We start from the raw sequence: 22,901 nt of genomic DNA on the forward strand, positions 1-22,901 counted from the left end.
GAAACAGACCGGAGCAGGTAGGGCCGGCAGCCTCAGCCCTGCAGATGCCTGGGATCCCCCTGTGGGGCTCCTCCCTCCCCCTGCCCTCCCACCCTGGGCCACGCCTGGAGCCCCCCTCGGCACTCTGCCCCCGCCACTCCTCTCCTTCTCTCTTCCCAGGAGCTCCTGCTCCAGGCTGGAGGGGACGCCTCGAGGCCACACATCACCGGTCCCCCTTCTCCAAGAAGCTGAGCCAACGCCTAGCCTGGGCTTGATGACTGGCTAGGGGACACTGCAGAAAGTCCTGCAGGGGTGAGGGGGGCACCACTCTGGACATTCAGGAGAAGTTAAGTCCCAGCGTCATGCTGGGGTGTAGGTCACTGGGCTTGGTGTTCTGGCCCCCGTGAGGCTGGTCCAGGGGCACCCTCAGAACCGTGCAGGGGCCTCGGCAGGACTTTGGTGGAGGGCGGAGTGGGTGCTTGGTGGGAAAGTCAAGAGCTGGGGAGGTGGGACAGAGGCAGCCCACCCGAGGCCACCAGGAGGGAACAAAAAGGTCTTCTCTAGGGTCTCATTCTGTTAAGGGCCTGAGCCTCCCCCGGGAGTTCACCCAGTCCCACCTGCTCTGGGGGCCCCTGAGGAGGCAGAGGCAACAGTAGAGCAGCTTTATTGACCTGACTTAGCAGCGAGAACACAGCGAAGGCGGGGCCTGTACAATCCAGCCTGGTCGGGGGTCTGGCTCCCAAGAGCCTAGTCTGGGGACCTTAGCGTCTCTCCCCCAGGCCCTCCTGGAACCCAGCTTCATCCCTGTTCTGGGTCCCTCCCAGATTGGGTGCTGGGTCCTGGAGGGGCTGGGGAGGCGGATGGCACCCGGAGTGGACCAGAGCCGGGTCCATGCCTGCCCCGGCCGCCAGCGAGAGGCAGTTCGTGCAGGGAAGTAGGGGCGTGCAGGTGGGCAGCGGGCTCACCACACAGAGCACCTGTGGGCAGGGTTCATGGGCGAGTCCTTGGGGCAATGGAAGGCCCGGCCGAACTCCTCGAACTGGGACACGCTGCCCAGCACCCTGGGGCAGGGGAGAGACCCACAGAGTGTGTGGCACAGGCCACCATACCCCAGCTGTCCCTTCCCACCCCGACCCGCTCCCACCCCAGACACAAGGAGGGGACGAGGCCCAGGCGGGCAGGTGGGCGTACCTGTAGTGCTCAGGTGCGTGCTTGTCGGTCAGCACCTGCAGGTAGATGGACTGCGACCGCCGCTTGATGCACCAGTTCTGGGCCAGGATGGGGGTGGAGGGGAGGAGCGGGGACATGGGGCCAGGCGCCCACTGACGAAGCCCTGCAGCCACCCCCCTGCACACTAGGCCTCGATCCCCCACCAGAACCCACAGGGCTCTCTGAGCGGTGGCTGATGGGAGATGGGCTGGAAGCTGTGCCCCCTCCCCCCCTCCCCTACTGGCCCCCGCCCGCACACCTGGGCAAAGGCGATGAAGAAGAGCTGATTGTGCGTGTACTTGAGCCGGTGCAGCGGGTGCTCGGGGCCGTGCTCGCGCACCCACTTCTGATAGGCCTGGGGGTGCAGAGCACGGAGCTGCGGTGCCCACAACGGGGCCACCTGGCACCCTCCACTCAGGCCCTCACCCGCCCCAGCTCTGCACACCACCCACCCTGCTGAGCCCCCCGGACCCCTGCCTTCTTCCCTCCCCAGAAGGCTAACCCCAGGCAGGTGTCACCCCCTCCAGGCAGCCCTCTTTGCTCTCCTGGAAGGCGGGGGGCCTAGGAGTTCCTCTTCCAGTGGACCCTGTGCCCAGCACAGCACCTCCCTTCCAAGACCAGAGCTCAACAGGATGGGGAGGGAGGGATGACTAGGTCTCTAGCCCAGTCCTCAGCGCCCCCCACCACTCCTCCCTCGGGGATCGAGGGCCAGGCAGGGGCAGCTCACATAGTAGGCGAGCTTGAGGCCGCCCATGTCCGCAATGTTCTCGCCAAGTGTGTGCTTCCCATTCACCTGGCGAGAAGGGAAGAGGTTGGAGGCTGCCCAAGGCCCTCTGGCCTCCTTCGGGCCTTTCCTCCCTGGGCCCTGCCTCCACCCACCTCCCCTTTCCCGGAGGGTTTGGGTAGGACTCCCCCACTTTGTGCCCCACGTGCGTGTGAGTCTGTGCGAACTCATTCTCTCGCCCAAGTCAGTGTGCACGCAGACCCTGGCGGGTGTGCGCGGAGCTCGGCACTGGGTTTGTTCAGGCACGTGAGCGTGCATGGAGGCGTGCACGCTCCTTGTCTGTGCTGGCCAGGCCTGAGGGGCCCAAGGGGCAGCGAGGGGGCCTCACCCGCTGGTTGTAGACGGTGAAGTTGTCGTAGAGGTGGACGATGCACTCGGCCTTGCGCAGGAAGCGGCTGTGGGAGTCCTCTGTCCACCAGTGCAGCAGGTTGCCCGAGCGGTCATACTGGCCCCCTGTGGGCAGCAGGGGGGGCGGGCCGAGACTGGCCTTCACTGCAGAGCCCGGCTGGGCACCAAGGCCCTCCCCACCCACCAGCCAACAGGCACAGGGGGGCCGCGGGGCCTCCATTAGCCCTCACCACCCTGCCCGCCACTGCCTGTCCTCCGCCACCCCTCAGGCCGCCCGCAGGCCTCACCCCAGTCATCGTAGCCATGGGTCAGCTCATGCCCGATGATGGTGCCGATGCCCCCGTAGTTCAGAGACCTGGGCCCGTGGCAGCAGCGTCAGGCCCCAGCCTCACCCGCCCTCTGAGAGCCCCGCCGAGCTGCTGCCCAGGCCTCAGGAGGCCCTGGCCAGGCCACGAGGTAGCCCAGGGAGGCCAATGTCTGCACGGTCCCAGGACGCTTGTGCCTCAGCTTCCTCGTGGGGTATGTAAAAGGGGCCAGTGATACCTGTGCAGCTGCCTTTTAGGAAATAACATCTAACAGAGCTGGGCTGTGGGGAGGAGACAGGGTTGGAGGGAGACAGGAGGGAAACTGAGGCACCCCACGTGGGATTTGGCCTTTTTCCTCATCACTAGGATTGTTCCAGTTTTGCAACACCCCAAGAAGCCTCAAACCAGGTAAGGGGGACTCAGGACATTAAAAGAATGAAAAAAAAAAACAAAAAACCTACACCTTTTTCTAAATAACCAAAGATGAAGTGGGACTATGGGGACCCAGGGTTGCAGCTGTCATGACTGTGGTGCCCAACCCGGGCATGGGGCCATCTGAGCAGTCCCCACCCACCCCACAGACAAGGCCATGGCCAGGTTCCCTACTCACTGCGGAAAGTCAGGGTCGTACAGTGTAGGCTGCAGGATTCCAGCGGGGAACACTGCAGGGAGGGCATGGTCAGCGGGAGACCCTCCCCACCTCCAGGCCCTGCCCCTTGTCTGGACACACCCCCTTACCCATCTGGTTCTTGTTGGGTAGATAGTAGGCATTGAGCGCCTGTGGGGGGAGGAGCCACCTGTGGAGGGAGGCTGGGGTCAGCTGGGGGGACCCACACTCCCTCCACTACAACCCCTACCTCCTCGTCTCCTCCTCCTTAAAGGATGCCCTGGTGTCCCAGCCTACAGCTGTATCCTGGGCCTCCCCCAGGCTGATCCCACACCCTGACAGCCCCCACTCGCACCCTGTGCAGGCCCGGTCCTCACCCCCCACCAGCATGTCTGTGAGGCGGTTTGCCCCATCAACCTCCTGGCGTTGGTAAGGAACACTGTCCCCATGGCACCCCGTGGCACCCCATGGCACCCCTGACCCCCCAGCTCCAGGCCAGGTACCCACGTGGACTTGTCCACCTCCTGCCGGATCTTCTTGACTGAGAGCTGGATGCTGAAGCGGATGCTGTTCAAGATGTTCTTGAAGTAGGTCTTCTCATGGACCTCAAACTGCATGGGGGATGGGCAGCACTCAGCGGCAGGCCAGGGCAGGGCCAGACCAGCACCCAGCAGGTCCCACGCCCTCCCAGTGTCCATCAGCTGAGGGCTGTGGCTCCTTCTCTGTGGTGGTGTTGGTCTCCATGGGGGTCTTGGCCATGGGCCTGGAGAAGCCTGACGGGTCAGGCCGGGTAGGGCAGGGGCAGGCCCACCTCGTACTCCTTGTCCACAGCCTCGGGTTTGAGCAGGAAGTCCGGGTAGCCCACCATCACCATCATGTACTGGAGCTGCAGGCGAGAGGGTGGTGAGTGGGCCAGGGCCTCAGGAGACAGCCTTCCACCCCTCTAAGGGAGAAAGCTCCAGGGCCAGCATAGGGGTGGGGCTCAGGGAAAGAGGAAAGCAGGCTGGGTGATGCCAACTCCACAAGAGGCATCTTTGTCTCTTTTGTTATCCCAGCACTTGGCACACAGTAGGCACTTAATATGTGATGTGGAACCAACAAATGGGAAAAGGGTCCCACGTCACCTTGGCCCGAGCGGCCGCCTTGGTCTCAGCATCCATCCAGTCCAGCTCCTCCAGGCGCTGGCCCAAGATGTACTTGATGTCTTCTACCAGCTGCTGTACCTGCAGGGTCAGGGGTCAGGAATCAAGGGTCAACCCAGGAGGCCTTAGCTCTGAGCCCCCAGCACCTGGAGTAAGGGGTACCCCCTAATCATTCAGCACCACGTCCTAAGGCCAGGACTTGCTGCTCGGCATTCCTAAGGCCATCCCACTGAGCATGGCAAAGCAGGGAGGTCAGGAGCTGGGTGGGGAGAGGGTCCTGCAGCTGACAAACCAGGTAGGCTTCCTGGAGGAGGAAGCCTGGTGAGGAGTAGCCTGGAGGCTCAGAGAGGGCCGAGCCCTCAGCTGAGCCCAGTGCCCTTGGCTGCAGGGGGATGTGCGGGGCTCCCCATGCTCCTCATGCTTGGACCAAGGCCATGCAAGAACTTCATGCCCATCTCAGGACCCACACCCCTACCCTCAAGGCCAGGGCAGCCTGACCTTGGCCTTGCTGGCAGCTGAGAAGTGCTCATGTACAAAGAGGGCACCGAGCGCCATGCCAAAGTGACGGTTGGCCTGGCCCAGGCAGACACGGGCCAACTCCTGTGGCTTGTCGCTGCCCTCCATCTCCCGTGCCAGCTCGTGCAGGGCCTCTCGGAACGGTGGGGACAGGTGCTCGCTCAGGACCACCACCACGCGCCACACCAGGTAGTTGTGTAGGATCCTGAGGGCCAGGTGAAGCAGCTGGGTGTCCCGACAGGCTCACGTGCGCGGGCGCCCCGGGCCCCAGCCCCCAGCCCCCAGCCTAGGGTGGGACCAAGCATCTGCACAGGACTGAGGGTCATTCCAGGTACTCCCAGCCCCAGTCGGGGAGGAGGGCTGGGCCCACACACAGCAGACCCACCTCAGGCCACCGAGCAGAGCACCTGATGCTGATGGGGCACGGGCCAGCACTGATTTCTGACTTGCCGTGGGGTGGGAGAGTGGGCACTTGGGGGTGATTGCCTGCCTCAGAACTGGCCTTCAGAGGCCTCAGGTCCTTCCCAAGCGGGGCAGAGACCAGGGAGGCTTTCCTCAAGGTGGCCCTGGGGGAGCAGAGTTGCGGCCACAATTTCCCCTTCTGACTTCAGATTCACTCAAGCCTCACCATCCCCACATGAGGAAACCGCAGCTCGGGAAGCTCACAGATCTGCCCAGGGTCCCACAGAGTAGGTGGGACAGCCAGGTCTGAACCTAGGGGTCTGGACTCCTTTTCAGGTGCTCCTCGCCTGATTCCCCAGAGTGGATGGATACCGGACAGAGGTGGAGGCAGAAATTCAAAGCTCTCCAAGCAGATAGGTCTGGGATGCAGGGGAGGGGCCTGGGGGGCAGGCAGGTAGCAGGCGGGTGACGGGCAGGTGTACCTGCGGGGTGTGGAGCGGATGAGCTGGGACACCTGCTGCATATAGTCTGTAGCCAGAAGCACCAGCTCCTCATCCTCTGAGAAGTCCTCCTGGAAGATCTGGTCCAGTAGCCACTTCCACCGCAGCTGTGGGACCACAGATGGGGACAGTGGGGTGGGGTGGCAGGGACCACAGAAGACAGGGAGGGGGTCAGGTAGAGGCAACAAGAGGACACGTGAGTCCATGGCCATGGAAGGCCTTGCTCGTCCCTGGGGAGGGGACAGCCCAGGAGTCCCAAGATCAGCGCCTCCCCCACCAGGGCTGGGTCACACTCACGTGGGGGGTGATCTTCTGCAGCTGCCCCAGTGTCACCTTGTTGTATACGGAGCTAACATCTCGCCGGAGGTCATCATACTCTGACACTGTGATCTGGGGATGGAGGGCGGAGTTGACCGCGCCCTGCCCCGTGCTCCCCGCCCCCGCACGCAGCCGCCGCCCTGCTCACGTTGGCCAGCTGCTGCTCCAGCTGCAGGATCTCCCGGGCCTTCTCCTCCACAGCCTCAGCACCCAAGAGGCTGAGCAGGCGCTCCATGAACACCCGGTACGCTGCCAGGATCTGCACCAGGAGGGGCACGGCAAAGATGCAGTCCGGTGCCAGGCTCTGGTCCAGGCCGCCCGGAGTCCCAGGCCTTCCCTGAACCCCATCCCATGCTCCCACACCTTCTCACTCTCCTCATCCTGAGCTAAGTACAAGGTCCTCTCTGGCAGGGTGAGCCCATCCTGGTCAATCTGTGGAGAGAGATGGGGGACAGAGATCAACTCTCCCGGCTCCTGCAAACAGACTGCATTCCCATCCAAAAGGGCAAACTGAGGACACGCCAGACATCCACTGTCACCAGCCCGGGGAGCATAAAGACAGTAGCCCCTCCCTCATTCCAGAGAAGCTGGTCTAAGCCCACACACCTGACTGGCCTAGCCTGGGGACAGAGGGGGGCGCCCCCCCCCCCACCTTTTCTCCTGTAATCCTGTCCTTTCCCTACCCGTGAGGGGCACTCTCGGGGCGCACTGACACTTGGTCTCCCGCCCCGCAGGCATTCCAGCCCTCCCCAGCCCGACAGGCCTGTCACCACAGCCCATCAGTACACCCCTCCCTCCGAGCTCTCACCGCTGCCAGAGGGCTGGGAAATTGCGGCTCCCGCGGCTCTGCTAAACACCGCAATTACTCGAGGGAAATTACTTGCGCCCTCCTCCCGCGCTCTGCCGGTGCGCGCTCCCTTCCATTCCTCTACCCTCCCCTCCCCTTCCGCACCGGTCTTCTGGGCGCATAGGGAGCGCGGGGCAGGCGCGCCAGGCCGAGGCACCCCTAGTTCCTAGCCGCTTGTGGGGTGCCCGGTGCGGGAGGGTGGGGCGCACTCACGCGGATGACGTAGCGCGAGGAGTTCCTGTCGTCCAGACTGACGGTGAGCGAGAAGAGCGCGGCGGCGCTGTACACGCCCTGAGCCTTGTACAGCAGCCGGTTGAGGTCCCAGGGCGCCGCCGCCCCCGGACGCTCCGCCGCGCCACCCAGGTCCCAGCCCCCGCAGTCCTCGATGACCTCGAGCATGGGCCGCGGGCCGAGCCGTTCGATTTCACGCATGTCCAGGCAGGAGCGGAAGAAAGCGCGCACCTTGCGCTGGGCTGCGCCGCCGGGCCCACCCCCGGACCGCGCCAGCAAGCGCCGCAGGCGCTCCTCGTTCTGCTCGCCGATGGCCGCGATGGTGCCGTAGGTGAGCTTGTCGTCCGGGATGGCGTGGCGCCGCAGCCAGCCGCCGCACGCGAAGGAGTAGAAGTCCTGGCACGGGTCTATGCTGGCGTCCAGGTTGGAGGCCAAGAAGCGGGCGGCGCGCGCGAAGGCCTTTCGCTCCGGGCAGCCCTCGGAGCAAGTGGCGCCGCCCGCAGCTCCCGGGCCCAGGTACTTGAGAGCCAGCATGGCGGCCAGGATGGCACAGAGGCCCGCGGCGAACACCAGCCCCGACAGCAGGCACACCTCGCGCCGGTTCCAGCGCGGCAGCCCGGCCCGGGCCCCGGGGGCGCTGCGCCCCGCACTCAGCGGGAAGCCGGGGGGCAGCGAAGTTCCCCGCGCGCCTCCCCCACCGCACCGGCTCACGTACTTGACCTCCTGGAACTCGTCGTAGTGTGCTGTCATCGAATACGGGGCCTCCATGGCGCCGCGGGCACCACCGCGCAGCCCTTGGCGATCTCCGCTACAGGATGCTCCGGGCCGCCAGGCTCCTAGCGGGCCTGCGCATGGTCCCCCCGGGCCGTAGCTGCGGGAAAGGTAGATACAGGCTCAGAAGGATACTGGGGCTCGGTGGGGTCCACGAGCACGACGAGGAAGGGCACAGGCCTAGGTCCAAAGGCTGGAGGCCACCCCGAGTCCCCAACAACGAGTGGGCCTGGGGCCTGGCCTCCCTGCGCCACTCGGAGAACGAAGGAAGGGGACGGCTCTGAGTGGCCACCATCTACCACACTGCACAGTGGGGTCCTTTAACCTCCCCTCTCCCCTCATACATATGCGCGCCGCAGGTTGGGAGGCCCGTAATAAAGCAGGGGAGCACCGAGCATGGGGCCTGGCACGTAGCAGGCCTTCAATGGAAGGCTGTTTCTCTTCTCTTTGCATTTCTTGTTCCGGACCTGCTACAGCCAAGGCCAGGTGGGGGGAGGGGGAAAGCAGAGGCAGGGGAAAGGAGGTGCGGTCAGTGCCGCTTCTCTGCAGACCCTGAAGCCGCCTTCAGCTTTCCGCACTGGAACTAGACGCTCAAGAAAGCGACTAAAGAACCAAACTTTGTCCTCACGGATGTCCGCAGAGCCATCCCCAGCCCTGTCTTCTCTATTCAATGGCCAGAACGCCCACCAGTCCCGTTCCCAAGCGGCCCGCGCCGGCGCGCCATCCCGCCCAGGATCAGGGAGAAACCCCCGACGGCCCTAATGGACCCGGAACCGGTTTCGTCCCCCGTCCTCGCCCTGGGCCACTCCCGGCTTCAACAGGTTCTCCCCGGAACCCAAACTTGGAACAAGTTTCATCCCCGGCGCAGAGCGAGCTGGCCCTGCGCGCCCCGAGCCCTGGGTGCGGAGCCTCCCGCGCCGCGCAGTCCGCGGAGCCAGAGAACCAAGCCCGGGAGTCGCAGCCGCAGCCTGAGCCGGAGCTGCGAGGACGCAGACAAAGCCTGGAGGCTCGGCGCGGCGGTGGCGGCGGAGGTGGTGGCTGATGTGGCCGCGGCGGCAGCGGGCTCGGGCGCCACTTACCCGGCAGGTGCGCGCCCGGGCGGAGCGGGAACAGAGTGGATCGAGCCCGAGCCGGGGCCGGGGCCGGGGCCGGGGCCGGGGCCAGAGCCGGAGCCGGGGCAGAGCTGGGCGGGCGGCCGCTCTCTCCGTGCGCCCGCTGCCTCCTCTGCTGCCGTGCCTCGCTGCGCCGCCCGCCGGCCCCGAGGGAGGGGGCGCGCGGGCGGCTCCACCCTCCTCCGCCCGCCCCCCAGCGCTCCCTCCTTCTTTCTGCCTCCATCCCGGCTACCTGTCAGCTCTGTGGCAGCTCGGGGGCGGGGAAGGAGGCTTCTGGAACACGCTCCCAGGGGTCTAGCACAGGCCCTGGGCTCCGGGATTCCAGCCCCAAGAGGAGTGAGGGCCTCAGGTCCCCTCCGCTCCGATGCCCCCACTCAGGGATGCCTACCAACCCGCCTGAAACAGGCTCAAGCTGAAAATAAAAGAAGCTAGTGGGCCAGCGCAGCCCACAGGACGGGAGCACCGTGCAGGGAGGACTCGCTGAAAGGCTGTGGGGTGCGCTGAAATCGCGCCTGTACCGCCTGGCACAGTGCCTGGACCAGAGGGGTTTCAGTAAGGGGCTTTCCGGGTCCTCCCCTTTAGCTCCTGCCCATGCCCAGCCCTCCCCCAGGGACACGTTGGGGTGTTAGTCGGCAGTGGTGGAGGAAGAGCTCCAGAGGCTGCTGCAAGAAGGGGCCGCAGCGCTGAGACCTCGCGCCTCCCCCAAACCTTGACTGGCCTTGGTACCCACTGCTCTGAAAGCTCCTGGCCAGGTGGGGAGAAGAAGACTGGAGAGTAATGAAAGAGCCCACCCTGCAGGAGCCAGGGAGGGAGGGACCCTGCCTGCTCTGCCCAGCAGCCCCTGTCCTCGAACAGGCCCTTGGGCCTCAGGACCCTGGTATTTGGACTGGTGGGAGGACAGGCCAGGTAGGGGGGAACTATGAATTTATCCACCCATTCCCTTCTTCTGGTTCAACTTGCCTTTGTTTTTGTTTTTTAGGCAGCGTTGCATGACACGCAGGATCTTAGTTCCCTGACTAGGGATCAAACTCGTGTCCCCTGCAGTGGAAGCCTGGAGTCTTGACCACTGGACAGCCAGGGAAGTCCCTCAACTTAATTTTTTAAAAATTTATTTATTTATTTATTTATTTTTGGCTGTGTTGGGTCTTTGTTGCTGTGCACGGGCTTTCTCCAGTTGCAGCCAGCGGGGGCTACTCTTTGTTGCGGTGCACAGGCTTCTCATTGTGGTGGCTTCTCTTGTTGCAGAGCACTGGCTCTAGACGCGCGGGCTTCAGTAGTTGTAGCACGCGGGCTCAGCAGTTGTAGCGCACGGGCTCAGCAGTTGTGGCGCACGGGCTTAGTTGCTCCGGGGCATGTGGGATCTTCCTGGCCCAGTGATTGAACCCTTGTCCCCTGCATTGGCAGGCGATTCTTAACCACTGCGCCACCAGGGAAGTCCCTCAACTTGCTTTTTTAATTTGGGACCTCCCTCCCACGACTCCCAGCCCCTGGACACAGGGCCTATTTCTGCCAGGCTCACTCACCTCTGTACCCACAGGGCCTGGCCCATGTGGGACACAGGGAACCCAAGGCTTCTTGGATGAATGATACTGTTTCTGGAGTCTCTGCTTTCTCTGCCCTGAGCTATCCACCCACTCTGCTTCCAGTGTCCCTTGCAGGGGACCCCACAAAGCACCAGCACTGCCAGACCTGAAGGTTCTAGCTTGCAGGACTGACCTATACAGTGTTAGAGACAGCCCAAGACTGCCGTGGAGCCTCATCTGATAAAAAGCACAGTGAGACAGGGAGTAAAGGTCCCATCGTTCTGTCCCCTCCCTGGGGCTGCTGAACAGCCAGACCCTGAGTGGCCACCTCTGCCCCCATTCTGTCTGTCCCTTTTCTGTCCAGCTGTTCACCTCTAAGCTACCACTCTGGATACTCTGTGCCTCCATCTCTGGCCGTCTCAGGGTCCTCCTTTGACCCATGAGTTCTTCTTGTGTCCAGTTAATTCTACCTAGGGGAGGTGGAATTATGTACAACGTGGTGATTCCATAAAGGGGGAGGGGAGGGCAGGGCGGTGGCAAAGTGTCTCTTTGTGCTTTTAATCTGCATTTTTCCCTCAACGTTTTTGTCTCCAGGGGGATAATTTTCCAGCCTTTTCAGGTCCTGATTGGTATCATTTCTCCAGCAATGACAGCTTTTTATTTTCCCTGAAATGAATGCCGCGAAATTTCCAAGAAATATAAAAATGGATATTGTCTCAGGGAGCCGACTCTCTTCCGACAGAAAGGCACAAAGGCAAACATGCTTCCCCAGGGACTCTGCTGCTCCGGTCACTGAGGGGTGGGGGACCCAGGCCCTCAGCTCCTCCTCCATCCCCCCTCCCTCCCAGGTCAGCTGTAGGACCCCCCCCTCCTGACCATCCCTCTCCCAGACTCTCAGCTGCCATTGATCTGTTCATCTGCCTCCCAGCTCCCGGCCAGGCCACCCTGTCTGCCTGCCTGGCCCCATCTCACGTCTCTGTACAGCACCTCATCCCTCACCCCAGCCCAGAGCCTCCCCCAGGCCTGAGCGCAGCAACTAGGACCCTCGGGAGCTGACTGGGGACTGGGCCCGTGACCACTCAGTCCTAGTGCCCCTGCACCGCCCACCAATGAAGAGTGGCCAGGCCCCGCCTCCTGTGCGCTTCTGTCCCTCCTCAGAAAGGGAAGCTGCGTGGAGGGCAGTAGGCGTCTGGCCCCCAGCTTCCTCACTCTCCTTTTTGAGGCTCCCGGTGTCCCCTCTCGTTGTCAAAATGACTCCCTGACTGAGGAGCAGGAGAATGACAGGACACAGCCAAGCCCTGAGGAGGCAGTTAGATGCCTTGTTTGGGGCAGGGGGAGCAGGGGGCACTGGCCATAGCTGGTTGGAGAGAGGAAGGGGCGCAGTGCTAGGGGCAGAAGTGAGCGGACCCTCTGCCTCCTCCCTTCCCAGATTCTAGCCCACCCTGCTGGGCGGGGCATCACTGGGTCTGGATTCTGGGGAAGGGGTCAGAGCAGCCCCTTCTGTGCCCCACTCTGTGGGTACAGCAGTCCCCACGCTAATGACTCACATCTATTCAGCTTCCACCAGGTGAGGTGCTAAGTGCTTGACCTCAGAGGAGGGCTGCTGGCCTGAAGCCAGCCTGGAGCCCATCGTGATCAGACCCATTTCTGCACCTGTCTGGCCTGCATGTGTAGGGACAGACTGGGCCTCTATTTGCCTGCTGCTCGAACCTGAACCCCCTAGCCCTGCCTCTGCTCTGGGAGATGCCCCCCTGTTCCATCCCACCCCCACCAGCCCACTCCCCCCCTCCAACAGCGCCGCAGGATCTCCCTTGCCTTGGAAAACATGTCCCCCAACCAGCTTCCTGTCCTCCGCCCAGCCTCCCAGGGCTCATTCCATCTATTATTCACAGCACAAAATGGATTTTTAATTTGAGAAATGAAATGACTCTCCCAAGTGGCCAGGGTGGCAGGGAGGGGGTGGGAAAGGCCGGAGCTGCCGGCAGCCACTACTGTATTGACTCAGACTCCTGCTGGAAAGCTGGGTACAAGGGTCCATGTACCCCACCACCCAGCCTGTGCCTTCATTCCACTCTGTTGCTATCACCAGTTGGGGTGAGTAGGGTGCCTGTTGGTCCTGCCTGAGCTCCCAGTGGGATCTGCTCCTGGCCAGGCAAGGGACTAGGGACCTTGCTCTCCACTTGCTTTCAGATTCCTGGGCCTGGAGGGAGGACAGCCCTTGGGCTCCCTGGCCTTGTCCATCTCCTCCCCCAAACTTCCTGGCCCTCACTGGGCTGGGCTCCAGAGGTTCCCCAGTGCAGATCCCCAGCTGAGCTCCTCTGCTAGGTCCCAACACCTTGCTATGCCTGGAGAGCTCCACCCCAGCCTGGAGAGCTGCCCCAGTCCCCCCACTGGCCTCTGGCTCCCAGTGCCCCTCCTCACCCCCAGGACAGAACTCACACCTACGTGGCCCCGAGGCAGTGACCTCTTCCCATCCTTCTTTGCTCTTCTCCCTCTCTCTGTCTCCCTACCCCCTACCTCTCTTCCCCTGGTCACTCTGACCTGTTGTCATTTCCCAGACCTTAGCTGGCTCTCACTCACCTCAGGGACTTAGCACTTGCTGTTCCGGCTGCTTGGAACACCCTTCTCCCAGCACCTCTTCCATTGGCCAATTGCCACGCATCCTTCTTGGGACGCCAGCTTCTCTCCTCTGGTCCTGTGCCACCTCCATGGGTGGGGGCTTGCCCTCCCTGGGCACCCACTACACTTCCTGCATCTTACTCAGCTGTGCAGCCCAGAGCCCGGCACAGCCGATGTATTTGATAGACATGGAACGTTCTCACACAGCTGTGGTTGGCTCATGGAACAGCCTGTGTGAAGTATCTCCCAGCCAGGTCTCACACTTGCGTAGCGCCCCACCTATAAACCTGCCCAGGCTTTCAGTCCCTACACACAGCTCTCCTTGGCTCTGGGACCCATCAGACGACAAGAAGGGGCCATTCCTCCCCTTCCCCACGCCCCTTGTGGTAGACTTCCATCCCCCCTGTGTGCAGATTCTTCTCTGGGGTCACCTACCAAACTCTAGATCAGTTTTTATTTCATACAAGAAATATACAGAAATACATTCTTGTTTTATAAGACTTTAACAACACAAGCATGTTGGGGGCAGGAGGCCCTCCTTTACACACGTCCCGCTTCCAGCCCTCCCCAAGGTAAGTTAAGCTCTGTGACCACTTCAGCATGAGCATCTAGGCCCATGCCAGCATTGCTTTATTTTTTTAAGTAAATGGGACACCACGAGCTGTGTGATTTAGTGCCCTGTACCCGTGGGCATACACCAGCGTCTCCCACACAGAAGTCCCCAGTGTCACCATCCCCAGCAGAGGGACACACGTTGTCTTGTTCACACCCAGGTGGTGGCCCAGCCTCCCAACTCTGCCCTCTGGCCTCAGGTCCCACCTGTACCTGCTGGCTGGGGAGGCCCCCTGCATTCCAAGCCCAGCTCATCTTTAACCTTTCTCCTCTTCCTCATTCCTTACTTCAGGGCCAAGTCCCAGCATCTGGCTTTGGAAAGGCTTCTCTCTTCCTCGCCTCCTTCCCATCCCATCCTGTCTGAGTTCCGGCCCTTAGTTCTTCTCCCTTCCTTACTGGAGGAAGGGCGTCTCTTCCCCTTGCCCACCCAGGCTCCGCTGCTGCTGCATCCTGCCCATTCCCGCCCCACACCCTGCGTGCCATGGTTATGGCTTCCTTGGTCTGGCTCCAGCCCCCTTTCCAGCCTCCTCACTCAAGCTCCCCCAAGTGTCCTGCCTCCTCAGGGAACTGGACTCCCACCTTCGCTCCTTTGTTCTAGTGTCCCCTCCTGTCCTCCCTTAGGTCCATTTCAAGCTTCCCGGATCCCCTGTTAGTCCCTAGGGCCAAGCAGGTCCCCACCGGAGGGAGGCTGCCTGAGGGCCTCTCCTTGCAGGACAGACATGACCATGTGGTCACCCTGGAGCCTGGTGCACGGTCTGGGCTGTCGGACCAGGCCCCTGCTCGGATCTGGGCTGCCCTCACCCCCAGAGCCGTGGTGGAGCCCCGACAGTAACACGTGTGGAGCAGCTCCCGTGCGCATGCTTCCCCGCACTGAGTCCCTGTGTCCCCCCCAGGAGGCCCTTGTCATTGGCCCCCATTTACAGGGAGGGCACTGAGGCCCAGGGAAGGAAAGAAAGTTGCCCAGGTTCACCCGGCTCACAAGCACTGAAGCTGAGATTTGAACCCATGTCTGCTGCATTCGGATTCTTGGGGACATGCACACCCTGAGCTGGGAGATGGAAGGACACTCTGAGGGGGGCAGGCCGGGCACTCAGAACCCAAAGGAGGGCAGCACGGAGCCAGGGCCCCGGCTGTGATCTCCGTCCAGGAGCTGTGTTGGGAGTGCTGAATGTCAGGGGCCAGGCAGGTGCCAAGGCTGGCTTTGCCCAGAGACGTCAGGAGGAATCTCAGGGCCTGCAGCTGGGCCCTGGCCTCCCCTCCACACCCCACCTGCAAGGGCCCTTCCTGGGTCTCGCTGTCTGAAGTGCCCAGTGGTTTTCTGTCTGTTGCCCTGGGTACATCCCGTACCGCCTTTGTCCCCACCTGAGGTTGTCTTGTGACTTGGCATCTTCGTGGCCTCTTTTCCTCAGCTCTGTCGGGACCCCAGATGTCCCCATCAGCCTGTCCTTCCTGCCCAGCCTGAGTGGCAGGGCCTTGGCCACAGGCCGTTGTGGTGTGGTCCAGGTGGACAGAGCCCAAGTGGGGTGGTGATTCAGGGGGGCAGGGAGGAGAGGGGGTGGAGAGTCTGAGGTCTGTGGGCCTCTAGCTCTGACAGTCAGGCCCCTTGGGCTCACTGTATGATGGACAGGCCACAACAGGTAGCTCAGCTCCTGCCACAGGATGCAAAGCAGGACACAGGGGCTGGGGGTGGGGAATAGGAAGGTGGACCCCAGAGGCTAGGACACATCTTCCTGTCAGGGTCACCGCAGCCCATCTCCTGTGATGCGAGGAGGGGGGCTTGGGATGGGCAGAGCCCAGAGAAGCCAGCAGGACCTGAAGGGCCTGTTGCAGGCTTCACAGGGTCACGGGGCTGAGGTCCCCTCCCCCAGCACTCCCTCGTCATTTCAAGTGATTGGAGCTGAAGGGGATCATTAGCTAATTAAAGCCAAGGCCACTAATTGTCCCTTGCAGGAGAAAAAGCAGGGCTGCAGAGGGACTCGGGGGGCTGGACACAGGGCCCTGGCCCTGGGTAGGGCCTCCCTCTAAGCTGTGTGTTTTGCAAGGGGGCGCGGTCCTTGATGAGGAGCTTCGGGATAGAGGGCAGGAGTCCGGAATCAGAGCTCCCGTCCAACACCTATGCTCGCCTCTGCCTAAGGCCCCCCGCCCTGGGCTGTGGGCTGTACTGGTGCATGGCGAGGGGCTCCCGCAGACATCCTCTGGCTGCAGTGATAGGTCAGATTTGAGGACAGGCAGCAGGATGCCAAGGTCCCCAGCCCCCGGCTGGCCCCCAAGCAGGAAGCCTGGCGGCCAAGTGTCTGCCTCCCCTCTGCCCCTTAGAGCCCCAGGCAGGTGCTCTGGCCTGGCAGGGGTACCAGCAGTGGGAGCACATCCACCCACTGCTGCCCTCAGCCTGGCACCAAGCTCCCTCCTAGCGGGATGTCCTAGGGCCTTCTGCCAGAACTACCAAAGTGGGTTCTTGGTTTTCTATTGCTGTGTAACAAAATACCACAAACGTAGCAACTTAAGACAACAGGAATTTATTGTCTCCGTTTCTGTAGGTCAGAAGTCTGGGCGTGGCATGGCTGGAGTCTCTGCTCAGGGCCTCACAGGGCTGAAGTCTGGGTCCGCTGGGGCTGGGCTCCCTCGGGGGCTCAGGCTCCTCTTCCCAGCTCATTGGTGGTGGCAGAATTCCGTTCCTTCAGCTGGAGAATCAAGGTGTCCCTTCTTTGCTGGCTATCAACCAGGGGCTGCTCTCAGCTTGGAGAGGCCGCTGCGTCCCTTGCCTTGTGACCCCTCCAACTCCAAAGTCATCAATGGAAAATCTCTCCCACATTGAATTCTTCTCATGCTTTGAATCTTTCTACCTTTCAGCCACCAGCCAGAGAAACTGCTTCTAAAGGGCCTAAGTAATTAGGTCTGATAATCTCCCTATCTTAAGGTCAACTGATTTGGAATCTTAATTCCATCTGCAAAATCCCTTCATAATAGTACCTAGATTTATGTTTGCTTGAATAACAAGGAGAAGAATGTGTGTACACCAGGGTCCAGGAATCCTGGGGGGCATCTTAGAATTTTGCCTACCACAGAAGATATGGGTGAAAGAGCAAAGTTTGTGTGAGAATATTAGCAGCTGACTTCTGGGCCAGGTCCTGGGCTTTAAGTGCTAAGTTATCTATCTCCTTTAATCCTCAGAATTCTAGGAGTAGGTGCTACTAGTATCACCATTTTATAGAGGCAGCAACTGAGGCCCTGAGAGGTTAAGTGATTTTCACAAAGTCACACAGCTGGTGAGTGTCCAAGCTGGAATACTAGGTTAACACTCTGACCCAGGCCTTACTGTGTGTTTTTGGAAAAGTTGTATAACCTCTCTGGGCCTCTGTAAAAGAAGGGGGATGAAGTCCCTTTTCCATGGAGAAGCAGTCCAGACTTCAGGGCCCACATTGCAGGGGATGGGTGGGCTCTGGCCTGCCCTATCCTCATCCCCGTGGGCATGAGGGGTCCCTGATTAGCACCTATGGCACCCAATGAAATGGGGTGGGCCTGGGTCCCTGATGTCAGCCGTCCAAATGCAGCTGTTCTGGCTCCTGCGACCCAAGGACAGGATGTTGCCAGGCACTGAGGCTGGGGGCTTATGGTTACCAGGGGACCCCTGACAGAGCCACCGGAACCCCAGGATTAAGGGCCAGGAAATCACTCCTCCCAAGCCGGCTGGGCCCCTGGGAGAACTGAACAGGGGCTTTCAGACCTTTGCCCAGGGGTGGGCATGTGTGTTTGGGGGATGCCTTTCCTACCTTGAGGCTCTGGCTCTCCTGTCTCGGCTGGGCAGGCTACAGCGCTGGAGGGGGAGGGGACCACGGAGGTGGCAGTGGCCCCCGCCTGCCCCCCCCCATGAGAAAGACTGTCAGCCGGTCCCAGCGCAGTCGGCCTCCTCCTGCCGCCCGCCGCCCGCCCCACCCGCGTGCTTGAGCCGCCTCAGTAATGGGGCTTAATCATAACACGCATTAGCTAGGGCCTGCTGCCTGCAATTACCGCTTCCAGCAGCCACCCACCACCTCCCCCCAGCCTCAGGCCACCTGTGGGGACACCCCGCCCCGCCCTCTCTGGCCCCCTCCCCAAATGCGGCACAGGTGCCCCATGCTCTGCAGATGGACAGAGAAGTGACCCCTGGCAAGGGGGGCAGGGGATGGGGGCGGCCAGTGGCCAGAGGACGGAGAGCTACAGCTCAGGGTCACAGGCAATTATTTTAAAAGCCTGTTGGAAACCGCGCTGTTTCCCAGCGTGGCGGGCTCATCCTAGGGGTTGCACTGCCCCAGGTTGCTGACACGCTTGCTTGCACACACGGGTGTTCACACGTGCTAGCCATGCACACACACACAGGGACGGGAGTGTACCAGGGCACACACAGTGGATACATAGCCCTGGGGGGCCCACACGGACCCCAGAGAGGTGGGTACCGGCTGCCTGCAGGGTATGGAGGCACAGGGAGGCCCCACCTGAGCGCCCCTTTGCACCCCTGCCCCGCCCCCAGCACAGACCCCCTCCCGTCCTTTGGCTTCCCCACCCCACCCCTGGGGCACAGGGGGTCTGAGCTGAATTGGAGGACTTCCTGTTCCATCCAGCCTCAGAGCCTGGGGGGGGGGCTGGAGAAAAAGGGGTGAAGGCGAACCTGGCAGGGGGAGGGCGTGGGGGAGGGACTGCTGTTGTGCTGTGATTCTCTCTAATTGCTGTTTTGCTGAGAGGTAATTAAAATCCCTTTTTATTTCACACGTCAGAGCCCTCACCAGCCTGTGGAGAGGGCACAGGGGGAGGCTGGGAGATGGGGGCAACTGAGGGCCAGCCGCCTGGCACAGGGAAGCGACAGGGAGGTAGGGCATCTGAGCCCAGACTGCCAGCCCGGTCCGCCTGTCACGAGGCCCAGCAGCAGGAGTTCCCAGCCTGGCCCCTGGCCCAGCCCATGAGCACACAGGGTCTGGCCCTGGCCAGGATCTGTGCAGCCCATCAGAGACAACAAAAGCCATATCTGCCAAGTGCCTCCTAGATGCCAGGCACTTTGCTGAGCTCCTAATTCATAGGATTATTACAAAAATAGCTGTTACCAAGTAGATACCATTATTTTTCCATGTGTCAGGACAGTGACAAAGCTGAGACTCAGGGATTAAGAAACAGCCAAGACCCACTGGCTTGTCAGTGGTGGAACGGGATTGGAGGTGGCCTGATGACAAACTCAGAAGCACTATGTCAACCTGACCTTCCAAGCCACCTAACTGTCCACTCCTGCAGAGCCTGCCAGAGTTCCGCAGCCCTACCCTGACCCTCCTCAGAGTCTAGAGGGAAGGGCCACAGCCTTAAGACCCCTGCCCAAGGCCCATGCACAGTGCTATGCCTGCCACTCTGGACACCATGGTCACCGGCTGACGAGTCCCTTGAGGCAGGAGAGGCATGGCTTGCCCTGTCCCTCGGGACCTGTGGACACTCCCCAGAGGCCTAGATGGGGCCAAGAGGCTATGGCCAGATCAGAGCCCAGACTAATGCCCGGTCAGTGTCAGGCTGGAAAGAAGCAAGGCCCCTGCCTTCTCCTAGGCTGGCTAGGGGTGGTGGGCTAAGAGCAGCTGGGCCTTGCTGGGTGGGGCAGGTGAAAGGTCACTGATCAGCACCTGTTTCATACCTCCTTTCTCTCTGCTTGTTCTCTCCCTTCCTGTGGGCCAGGAATTGCATCACCCCATCCTTTTCATCATCCCCATCTCTGCTACCATCAGCACCACTATCACCATCTGCTATCATCGCCATCAGCATCATCACCATTACCTTCTCTATCATCATCACCATTTTCTCCAAATTCATCATCATCATCATCATCATCATCATCATATCATCATCACCGTCATATTCATTTTCACCAAAATCATCATCATCACTGTGATCATCACCACCACAACTACCATCATCGTCACCATCACCTTCTCTATTGCCACCATTTTTGCCAAGTTCACCATCAATATCTCCACCCACCATCATCACCATCACCACCGTCATCATTAAAATTATGACCATCATCACCATCACTTTCTCAATTATCATCATCATCATCATTTCCATCAAAATCACCACCACCATCATTGCCATCAGGGCTCACACTGTACCAGTCACTGTTCTAATAAAGGGCCTTTGTTCGTATTGAATTCTCATAATACTCAAGAAGTAGATGCCAGTATTATCCTCCCATTTTACAGTTAGGGAAACCAAGGTGTACAGTGAAGGAGCTTGCCCAAAGTCACAGAGCCAGAAAGTAGCACAGGAAGGACTTGAATCGAAACTGCCTGACACTAGAGCCCAAAGTCATAGCCAATATACATCACCACCTCTCAGTCGAGAAGCCTAGGGAATCAAGCCAGAGGACGAGGGGAAAAGACAGTGGGGAGAGAGACACTTGGTCTTAGCGATCAGAGGCATCCCCTCCTCCTGGCCCAGCTTCCTGAGGACCCAGCAGCAGCCAGCCACCTCGTTGCTTTGCTGGGCCTTGGCAGTCCTACCCGAAGCCTCCCTCTGGCTGAACTTTGCCAGGGATGGAGGTAGGAAAATGGTCAAAAGGAGCCATATGACTTGAGAGGCTGGATTCTAGTTTTGTCTCCAGCCAGACAGAGGCCAGAGTGCCCCATCTCCCTCAGCATCCCCTCATTTTCTGGGCCACAACTCTGGGGGTTCATTCACCTCTTGTGCACGGTGGCCAAGTTGGGGATGAACAGTCAGGCCTGAGGCGGGGGGGCAGGGAGGTGGCTGCCCAGGGGGGCAGGGCATGCAGCAGCTCAGCAGGATCCTTGGTGATATCTCGGGACACAGGACTAGATTGTAGCCAGAAAAGAAGGCTCTTCCCAAGGCTGCCAGCCTTTCTCTCTTCAGCCCAGGGCATTTGCCTTGTTGTATTGGTCATTCAGGGGGGCCAAAAGGCCAATCATATCCTCAGGGGACAGCCCGGTACCTGCCTCCTTGCCTGAGGTCTGACGGGAGTAGGAGATGGGGGCTGGGGACTGCAGAGGAAGGACCCCCTAGCAGCTCCCTCGGCCTCTCAAGGGCAGGCATGGTGACCCTGTGCCCATATAGCTCGGTTCACTGGCATCTGTGTGTAAGCAGAGCAAGGAAGCAAGAGAGGAAGGGAAGAGGCAAGGATCGCCGAGCAGCGCAGAGGTCGCCAGCGTCTCCCGGGGTCTGCAGGAGTGAGGGAGCTGCGTGCAGCAGCCGGGCCCCAGGGCAGGGAAGGGTCTTATCCATTATGTGTTCCCAGCGCACAGTGCTGGCACTAGGAGGTACTTAATATTTATAGAATATGAAAGAATGAATGAAAACAATTTCAGGATTAAAACTGTCCTTGAATAGGACACGACACCCGGTGAGGTAGCTTTCCATCACTGGAGAAAAAGGATTAAAAATCTCAGGCTCTGGAGTCAGGTGAATATGGATTAAATCCCAGCACCACCATTTCCTAGCTGTGAACAGATCACTTGGCCTCTTTAAGCCTCAGTTTCCTCATTCAAACATGGGGACAATAATGTCCATCTGAGATAATGCACAGGTGGGCACTCTCATGTAAGCACCTCCTGGAGGGAAGGCTGGGGCCAGCCAGTAGCCCTCAGCCTCTCTCCCCCATCCCCGTCCAGGCACCCAGGACCTCCTCCCACACCTCATTCTCTCCACTGAGGAGCCTCTGGGCATGGCTGATCCCAGCAAGGTGAACTGCCTGGTCGGCTGACCCAGTGCAGTGAGAAATCCCCATGGGGCAGGGCCAGGAGGCAGGACAGAGGGCAGAGACTTCAGGAGCCAGGCTCCTGGGGCATTTGGGGGTCGCTGGGACACCTGGGAAGGGGGCTCCATGGAGACCAGTGGAATCTGGGACCAGCGGGTGAGTTCTCTCCCTGACACCCACTGAGGTACCTTGCTTAAGTCCTTCCTGTCTCCGAGCCTCAGTTTCCTCATCTGTAACATGGGAATAATTACAAGGGCAAAGTTTCCTCATCTGTAACATGGGAATAATTACAAGGGCAAAGCCTCAGGGCTGTTGCTGGGTTTATAGGAAGTGATGCTATGAAAGCCCCCAGCAGCACGTCTGGCATACAGTGGGGCCCCAATCACACACACACACGCACACACACACACACACCCTGGCAGCTGCCCATTCCCTGGGCCGTGATGGCTCCCCCAGGAGACCCAGAGCCCCATCACATCCCCACACCCCCTCACCCCGCCCCGCTCATCTGTGGCTGCGATGCACACCGCTCTCCCCTTCTGTCAATGTTCTCTGCCAGCAAATGGGCCAATTTTTTAGCATTACAGAGATTTGGCCAATTTGGCTGCCCTGACAGAAAGGCACAGTGAACCATTGCCTGGGGGCGGGGTGGGGTGTGGAAGCAAGGGTGAGAGAGGAGGAGAAGGATGAGAAGGAGAAGGGGGTTGGAGGGCTGCACCACCTCTCAGGCTGCTCCCAGCCAGGCCCCTCTAAGTCCCGGGCCAGGGGGGTGGAGTCAGTGGGGAGATTACAGAGATAATGAGCCCCACTTATGCACCTCCTTCCCCGTGCACGGGCCCTGTGCTGAGCACTTTGCTTATATTTTCTCTTCTAATTCTCCAATAACCCTCTGAGGCCAGTTCTATTATTTGCTCCATCTTCCCCGGCGTGGAACTCGGGCACCAGAGGCTCAGAGCTGGCCCACAGTCACACAGCCAGGAAGTGATGGAGCTGGAATGTGAGCTGAGACTGCAAGCAGGCCTTTTAACCATTCCTGAGCTCAGCTTCTAACTAAAGGCTGAGAATTAGGGCAGGACTCCCTCTACCCATCCCCCCACCCACCCACCCCCACCTATCCAACCCCCCATGCACACACACAGACACACAGACACAGACACACACACACACACACACACACACAATCTCCAAGAGCCTCAGCCTCTCCAGGCTGCTGGGGATCACTATCAGGTACACATGGATCTCCATGTTCTTCCCTTCCTGGCTGAGGGTGCCTCAGCTTGAAGTTCCCAGACCCAGCATCTCTGCAGGGAGAGCCCTGAACACCACAACTGCCAGGCATCAGCAGGGGTCCCAGCCCAG

General features: G+C 60.6%; 1 protein-coding gene across 1 annotated transcript; it reads right to left on the reverse strand.

The window, feature by feature from the left end:
* Positions 1–679: 679 nt before the first annotated feature.
* Positions 680–7,956, reverse strand: ECEL1 (endothelin converting enzyme like 1). The gene is made up of 17 exons (XM_036858292.1): positions 7,171–7,956; positions 6,474–6,542; positions 6,259–6,369; positions 6,090–6,182; positions 5,775–5,899; positions 4,873–5,095; positions 4,357–4,455; positions 4,044–4,118; positions 3,740–3,843; positions 3,364–3,422; positions 3,236–3,287; positions 2,608–2,675; positions 2,301–2,425; positions 1,916–1,981; positions 1,448–1,543; positions 1,171–1,247; positions 680–1,040 (listed from the first exon to the last, which is right to left on the reverse strand). Exons 1-17 carry the CDS (start codon positions 7,954–7,956, stop codon positions 941–943), a joined length of 2,328 nt encoding a protein of 775 aa, XP_036714187.1. The 3' UTR covers positions 680–940.
* Positions 7,957–22,901: the final 14,945 nt, after the last annotated feature.

This window comes from Balaenoptera musculus, chromosome 7, assembly GCF_009873245.2.
Source record: "Balaenoptera musculus isolate JJ_BM4_2016_0621 chromosome 7, mBalMus1.pri.v3, whole genome shotgun sequence".
NCBI lineage: Eukaryota > Metazoa > Chordata > Mammalia > Artiodactyla > Balaenopteridae > Balaenoptera > Balaenoptera musculus.